The sequence below is a fragment of the Leiobunum rupestre genome, chromosome 3 (assembly GCF_980474605.1).
Source record: "Leiobunum rupestre chromosome 3, qqLeiRupe1.1.hap1, whole genome shotgun sequence".
In the NCBI taxonomy this organism is placed as follows: domain Eukaryota; kingdom Metazoa; phylum Arthropoda; class Arachnida; order Opiliones; family Sclerosomatidae; genus Leiobunum; species Leiobunum rupestre.
The window spans coordinates 72,480,048-72,488,480 of record NC_143386.1 but is presented as its reverse complement, the minus strand read 5'-3'; the positions used below and the strand labels follow the sequence as shown (position 1 = coordinate 72,488,480).

Here is an 8,433-nt window from a genome sequence, read left to right as displayed (position 1 = left end):
TTCAACCCCGAAACCAGTCGTGGTTCCTAGACTCGAAGCCGCCGTCGTATCACATCCAGAACCGGCCGCTATATCGTTTTCCATGCCAGTTTCGTCGCAACCACTGACACCCGTTTCCCCGCACCTCGTACGGGTCCCCGCTTGAGAAATTTCTTTAAACGAAATTATTGACGCCGCGGTCAACGAGGGTCAAAATGCCGGGGATGATTCTATTATGGATTTCTCAATGGAATTTCCCGAACCAGCGCTTGAATATCCACCGGTTATCAGACCATTAGATAATCTTCAACCTAGTCAACCAAAAAACGATGACGACTTATTCTTCTCGCAAGGTGACGTGGGGAGAAATGAGTCTATTGAAAATTTAAATCATCAACAACAAGGTGTTGTAGATATTCCAGCGGGAAATCACACCGTAGTTAACCCAGTTATCAACCAAATAGAGGAAATAAACGCGCTTGGTGACGCCATATTTTCTGCGCGAATTACCGCCCTAGATGGAGTAACAGACCCAGTGCTGTACATAAATGAACACCGCGATACCCTAGGGAACTATTTAAAAAACAAACTAACAACTAAAAAGGGTATAAAATGGTATCTTACCATTCGGGCAAGATTCACCCGTGAACTCGCAAATACAGACGCGGAGGTCGAAGTTATGCCGTATTTTCGTGGGTACACCCACACGACTTTAACACCGGAGACAATCCCTGGTCAAATCAATTCCAGTCGAGACAAAATTGCCGAAAGCATTCAACAATTCGAGGCAATGGGGAGTGGTTGGGTGCTAGATAGTATTTTATACCTACAAATGAATATTATACAATATTTACCACTTGTTGGTGGAACGTATTTTGATTTACCACCTGTATTAAAAATGAAACGCGCGCTAGTAAATGTCAAATCAGATGACAACAAGTGTTTTATATGGGCGATTTTAGCGAAACTACATCCCGCTCCTAACAATCCTCAGTTTTTATATCACTACAAGCGGTATGAAAATGAACTTAACTTATCCGGTATTACATTTCCCTTTGAACTGGACGCGTTCAAACTTAAAAAATTTGAAGAAGTAAATAATATTTCCATAAACATTTTTGCTTATGAAAAGGGAGTGTTTCCACGATACGTGAGTGAAAATGACGTACCAGAAGAGAGACAAATTGATCTCCTTCTTTTATCAAATGGAAAAACAAAACATTACTGTTTAATTCGCCATTTAAGTCGCTTACTCTGTGATTTCACCACAAATGACCATACGAACTATTATTGCCGACGGTGTCTGAAGAGAAGCTCGGGTGTGCGAGCGAGGGAGAATCACGAGGAACATATCAGAGATTGCAATATTCACGATCCGCAACGTGTGGTGATGCCGCTCAAGGAGCCCATACTGAAATTTAAAAATTTAAGTTGGCATCAAATGGTATATTTATATTTGTTTGAATTTAATCGTGAATGAAATAACATTTAAATTTTAAATATAGGTTCCGTATGTCATCATTGCGGACTTTGAGCCATTGCAATATCATTTTTCTACATGTCTGCCAGATTCATCACTCTCTTCAACGACTACGTTAGCCTTACACGTAACGTGTGGGTTTTCGTACGCAATAATAGGAACGGACGGTGAGATCATATCAATTTTTTTTACGTATAATATGTTACTTAATTATTTTTGTCTATAGGAAACCTTGTTAACCACATAACATATGGAGGGGTTGATGGAGCTTTAAAGTTCTTAAAGCTTCTTTTGAATGAAGCGGATGCTATTTCCGAAAAGCTTAAGAGTAACACCCCTATGGCTCTGACGGGTGCCGAGGAAGCCGCGTTCCACTCGGCCACTCAATGTTACGTATGCGAGGAGAAGTTTACTGCCTTATCGATAAAAACTAGAGACCACGATCACTACACGGGTGCATACAGGGGTAGTGCTTGTCAAAGATGCAATCTCCAGTTAAAAGAACCAAGCTTCATACCTGTTATACTACATAATCTTTCACGGTTAGTTTTTTTTTAGTTTATTAATATGCAAACGATATATTTATCATATTATTCACCCGTAGATACGACGCCCACCTCATTATGCAACAAATCGATAAAATTAAAAATAATAACATTGATATTTCATTCACCATGGGAAAGTTACGATTTATCGATAGTCTACGATTTCTACCAGCATCGTTGGAAACGCTTGTCGGAAATTTAGCTAAAGGGGGTCCGGAAAAATTTACCATCATGAACTCGGTGTTTAAACCCGAAGAAATCGAGTTACTTTTAAGGAAGGGAGTGTACCCATAAGGCTATATGGACAGTGTAGAACGTTTTGATGAAACGCAGCTGCCACCTATTGGGTGTTTTTACAACTCTCTCAGTGAAGAACCTTTAAGCCAAGTTGATTACGATCACGCGCAACGCGTTTGGCAATTTTTCAATATTAGAAATCTCGGTAAGAGTTTATTATTAACTAGTTCAAGGATAAACTTTAATTTTATTTTCCTTTTTAAAAGGGGAATATCACGACTTATATGTCTTGTCAGAAACGCTTCTTCTGGCCGATGTTTTCCAGAATTGTAGAAAAATTTGTATGAATTACTACCGACTAGACCCTGCTCACGCATACACCGGTCCAGGTTAAAAATAAATTAGAAATAATAATAATAAAAATATCAACTAGGCTAATACTCGAGTTACTACCAAAGGTTTTGCATGGCAAGCGGCCCTTTGTATGACCAAGGTACACCTGAATCTTCTTCTCGATGAAAACATGCACCTTTTTATCGAGAAGGGAATCCGTGGGGGAGTGTCCATGATTAGTCATCGTTTCGCCGAAGCAAACAAAAAGTACCTAGAGACGTACGACCCGACCAAACCAGATAGTCATATCTGCTATCTCGGTAAGATATTTTTAAATAAAATAAAATAAATTAAGTTTAATTTTAATGTTAATGTTAAAAGACTGTAACAACCTCTATGGTGCCGTTATGTGCGATGTACTGCCAATGAAAGGGTTTAGATGGCTCGAACCAGGGGTAAATAGTCAAAACGAAATCCTGAACTGTCCGGACAATGACCCCGAAGGATTTATTGTCGAAGTCGATTTGACGTACCCTAGTGACCTACACGACGCTCATAACTGCTACCCACTAGCACCAGAGTCAACTACCATAAAACCGAAGGAACTTTCGCGGTATTCAAAGGACCAAATGACGGAACTAAATATCCCAATTAAAGAAAGCCTGCCGAAACTAGTCCCAAACCTAAACAACAAAGAACGATACGTAGTACACTATCGTAATCTTAAGTACTACGTGTCGAAAGTTCTCAGAATCACAAAAATTCATCGAATTTTGACGTTTCAACAAGGCGCTTGGCTGAAACCATACATAGAATTTAATACAGAAAAAAGAAAGATGGCCACCAATGAGTTTGAAAAAGACTATTTCAAATTAATGAACAATGCAGTCTTTGGTAATTAAATTAATTAATGAAAATTAATTAATTAAAATTAATTAATTAAAATTAATTAATTAAAATTGATTAATTAAAATTAATTAATTAAAATTAATTAATTAAAATTAATTAATTAAAATTAATTACTTAAAATTAATTAATTAAAATTAAAATTTATTTTGTTTAGGAAAAACTATGGAAAACCTAAGAAATAGTATTGATTTCAAACTGGTTACGACAGCTGAAAAGGCTATCAAAAAAGCTAGTTCACCCACATTCCAAAAATTTACGTTGTTCCAAAATGATTTGGTTGGAATCCATTCCGTGAAAAAGAAGTTGGTTTTAAACCGACCCATATATACAGGATTCACCATTTTAGACCTCTCAAAATTGCTAATGTACGAATTCCATTACGATGTGATAAGGCGTCAGTATGGAGAAAAAGTTAAACTTTTATTCACTGATACTGGTTAGTATACCTTTATCCATATCCTATGTTTTTTTCTAACGTGTTTCCACATTACAGACAGTCTGACATATCACATCGAAACACAGGATTTGTACAAGGACTTCGCTGAAAAGAGTGACAAATATGACTTTTCGTGGTACCCCAAAGAACACTTTTTGTATGATGAAACAAACTAAAAGAAACTAGGAAAGTTTAAAGATGAACTTGACGGAACTCCAATTCAAGAGTTTTGTGGGCTTCGGCCGAAAATGTATTCCATCTTATCGTCAAAGGGTGAAAAGAAAACTTGCAAAGGAATCTGCAAGTGCGTGTAGAAAAAACGCGTTCAGCATGCTGAATATCGCGACTGTCTATTAAACCGCAAAGTGACTGTTGCGGAAATGAAAAGAATCGTCAGCAACAAACGCGTTGTTACGACAATACGCCAAAACAAACTCTGTCTCAACCCGTGCGACGATAAAAGATACATTTTAGACGATGGTGTTTCTACTTTTGCCCATGGTCACTATAAAATCAATGACAAATGAAATGTTTTACGACAAATTTATTGAATATTTTTTATACATAAATTCTTCAATCATACGATCATTTTTATTTCTGTTTACAGAAAATCTTTCCAATATTTCAAACATTTTTATTCCCCGACACATATTAATAGCAAAGTATATACAATATCCACCACAAGTCTTACTAGAATTTCCTTGCAATTGATAAGAATTGAACGTAACAGTTAAGCTGTTTCTTTCTATAAAATAGTTAAATTTGAACAAGTCCGGTGAATTTCCGAAGCTTTCGAAAAAGGTTGTATTGTGTTTCCTTGAAATGTATATTACACACCTAAATTAATTAGTTTAGTTAATTTACATTTATTTTAACATGATATTAACACGCACCAATGGACTCCTTCTCCTTTAGAAGTATCAGTGTTCACGATGAATAGAGACGGGAACGTTTTGACAATGTTTGGTAATTTGTCCGCGGGATAGACCCCTCTGAACAGATATTTAGTGAAGGGATCATTCTGGAGTATTTTTTCGATTTGTCGAGAGTCCATTATGAACTATGCTCAAATACAACCGCCCTGTGTTTAGCAATTTCAATCAAGGATTGGTATTCGGAGTAGTAAATGACGCTAACTGTTGTTGGCAGAGATGGGCAAAAAATCATTTGGCGAATAACGAATAAATTACTAAATAACAAAATATCTGATCATATTTATTCGTCGATTGACAGGGCTAAATATTTTAGGTATAGTTATTTGGCAATTAAACAAATATTTTGCCGTGGTCTTATTTGATAAATAATTAAAAACATAATATTTTCGATTATTATCTGGAAAATAATATTTTACGAATATTTCATGAACATTCATTTGTTAAATTGTTTTTTTACAAAATATTTTCAGTCATTTATTTCGCGAAATAAAAAATTGAAATATTTTCTTTAATTTAAATAACGAATAAGGATTTTAGTTAATCGAGTAAACGCAAGGTTAAAAAAAATGCTTATCGCACTATAAGGAGTAAACTGTTGCGGGATTTTTGACTTCCTGATAATGGCAACTTTTAACGCTAATGCCACCGACAAAGCAACTCCAGTTAGAAGCTTTGGAGGCAGTGGCGTAATGAAAAATTTCGAGCCCCCCGCAGGATATCAAAAGGCCCCTTTATAAAAAAAAATGTATTTGTTATAAAGTATTAGTAGGGTCGTAGTAAATGGAATGCAATATATAATATATCTATTTAAATTAAAAACCGCGAATTTCATTTATTAAAATTTGAAAATTAAAATATTATATTCAAAAGCTACCTTTAGATATTTTTTTACGATTTCTACCGTAGGATATTGAGTGAGATTGAATTTCAGTATTAGTTAAAGCCTGTCTTTTGTTCGTCCCGTAACCCATTTTTCTCCATTTTGACAAGTTTTTCTTGTAAAAATACTTAAAACGAAAGGACCCCCTAGTTTGTGAAAATGAAACCCGCCCCCCCCCCGCGTTCGTGGGGTCTGCAGGTCCTTAGTTACACCACTGTTTTAACGATGCTACGGAAATTATGGGGTCGGTGGTATTAGATTAATGTTTTTATTAATTTACTGCCCTTCCATACTTTTTGCCTTGGGTAAATGATACCCCTAGCTACCCTGGCACCCGGGGCGGTCAGTCCTCCCCCTTATTCCGCCACTGCTACAATCCTTTTCTCGTGATCTACGAATTTCAATCTTGGAATGTCATATTATCGCGTGAAAACCAAATTCACGTATCTTCGTAAGGTTTGTGTATATAGTAAAGGAAAATGATGCTTTCAAGTAAAAATTAGTAGCATTAATTAAATAATTAATTAATAGCTACAGTGGCGTAGCTATAGGGCCGGCGCTAGAACAGGCGAGCGAGGCGAGCGTTTAGGGCCTCGCACTTAGCGACACGTTTTGTGGTCCACACACCTAAGGGAACTTTTAGGGGTCCCCTTACTTAGCGGCACTTATTGAGGTCCGGCACTTTTTGGGGTTCCCGTACTTTGCGGCACTTATTCGGGCCTCTCATTTATTCCTTCGCAAAACATGTGTGTTGTGAGAAGGGGCCTCGCTCACATGTCGCTGCCTCCCCTCCGACCGGTCTGCTGTACCTTCGCTGTGCCATTAAATAGTGACCACCATTGCTGGGTAATATTGATACTCTTTGTTAAAATAAAAATGGTGTCGACAATTGTATTTCGTCTCTGACACAGGAATTAACTTTAAGTCTTTGGAATTTGTATTGCATTTTCTTACAAATTGGCCATATATTCAGTTATTTTCCTTGAGTCTAGCCCTGTCAAATAAAAATAATTCGTTATCTACAAAATAAAAAATAAACGGAAGCTATTTTTGACGATCTATTTGTTAACTACGCCAACCCGAAATATCTGATGACAAAATATTTCAGTCTTCTTTATTTGCAAAATACATTTATTTCAAATGATTTAATAAAACAGATATTTTGACCTTTTTATTTATAAACTTATTTTATTAAAAAATATTTTCCTACATTTATTTAAAATATTTTTCTCTAAATAAATTAATTGTAACGTTATTTATAAATAACAACTGACAAGAAAAAATGTATTCGTTATTCGCCAAATGATTTTTTGCCCATCTCTGGTTGTTGGTAATGATTCACCGAATATTAATTCGAGTCTAACGTTGCCGTTCTTTATAAGGTTGAAACATTCGGTGTTACTTCCGTTAAGATCGGGTGTTAAGTCAAATACGAAAAGAGCGTTTCCGTTGGCGAATTCGTCACGACTAATGAAATTACCCTCGTCGATATTCCATTGTCCAGTTTGAAGAAAGAGGTTAACGTACGAACGCATGTACATGTTATCTTTGAAGTTTGGATTTAACGGCTTATACGGTACGCTGCTTCCGTCGACATACAAGGCAATTTGATTTAGCGATAAGTTTTTAAAGTTGAACGGCGACATCTTGTAATCACCCAAAAAGGCATTATGGTCAGCAAGTCCAATAACCACTTTACTAGGTAGTTGCCCGCTAAATAAATTGTCTTTGACGCATATCTTGTTTCCTTGAGATATGGAAAATGAATTGCATTGCGAACGAGTAATTGGATATTTCATCGTGGCCAATTCCAAGGTTTTGGCATGCGATATCATAATTTCCGGCGTTAATTTAATCTTCCTAACGAACATTGATACGTGGGAGAATACCACTTTACATTTCATTCCATCCGTATGTAAACAAAATTCGTTGGAGCTTTTGATAAACTTGAAATTAACGTCGATCAGGTTAGGGATAAACCGTGATTGTTGACAGATATCAGCGCGTACAACGCCAATCATGTCGATAACCCCTTCTTGGGCAAATTTAGCTCGTTTCTTGAAACCATCGTTGTCAAAGAAATCGTCGAATTTTCCAGCTTGGTCTTTATAGAAAAGCGATGATGTTAGGAAACTCTCTTTAGCGGGACCGCCAAACGTCAAGAGAGTTTGTATCATGCTTTTGTAGGGGTATTGTTGAGGACATGACGTAACCGATTTTTCACCCAATGATACGTGAACCTCCCCGAAAAGACTGTTTAAAAATAGATTTTCCGGTGCGACCTTATCCGCGGGTGTTGTTACCGCGTTGGCCATAGTCGCGGCTTTAGGTAAAGTCCCATCGGGTTTTACTATCTTCACTTGAACTTGTAGTAGAGTATTCTTCAAATCAATGTACGTTTCCGAGTTACCAGCGATGGAGAATATAATCGCTTGATTTTCATTAATGTTCGATGTCGGGTTATATTCAACCTATTGACTTCCTATTATTCCAGTTTGCGTATAAGGTACGTGAAATAAATCAACTAATACTATTTTGAGAGTTGGGATGTGCGAGGGACATTATGAAAAAATATCGGAGCGCTGAGGGATCGAACTTCTCTTCTTCTTGGTTCGAACCGAACTAATGATGGGTGACGTTTTACGTCGTCTTTTACGTCCGTTTCCAGTTAGTTTAGTCACTTTTTCGGCTGCACTTCT

General features: G+C 36.8%; 1 protein-coding gene across 1 annotated transcript; it reads left to right on the top strand.

Annotated features, from left to right (window-relative positions):
* Positions 1-2,304: 2,304 nt before the first annotated feature.
* Positions 2,305-4,095, top strand: LOC149954564 (uncharacterized). The gene is made up of 6 exons (XM_090169960.1): positions 2,305-2,446; positions 2,508-2,630; positions 2,700-2,894; positions 2,956-3,468; positions 3,638-3,919; positions 3,977-4,095. Exons 1-6 carry the CDS (start codon positions 2,305-2,307, stop codon positions 4,093-4,095), a joined length of 1,374 nt encoding a protein of 457 aa, XP_090026086.1.
* The last annotated feature ends 4,338 nt before the right edge of the window (positions 4,096-8,433 follow it).

Excerpts from the sequence above, each read along its gene's own strand:
- LOC149954564 (XM_090169960.1), top strand. The coding sequence starts at position 2,305 with ATGGACAGTGTAGAACGTTTTGATGAAACGCAGCTGCCACCTATTGGG. Across the intron at positions 2,631-2,699 it reads TCACGCATACACCGGTCCAG|GTTTTGCATGGCAAGCGGCC; the intron begins GTTAAAAATAAA and ends TTACTACCAAAG. Across the intron at positions 3,469-3,637 it reads AATGAACAATGCAGTCTTTG|GAAAAACTATGGAAAACCTA; the intron begins GTAATTAAATTA and ends TATTTTGTTTAG.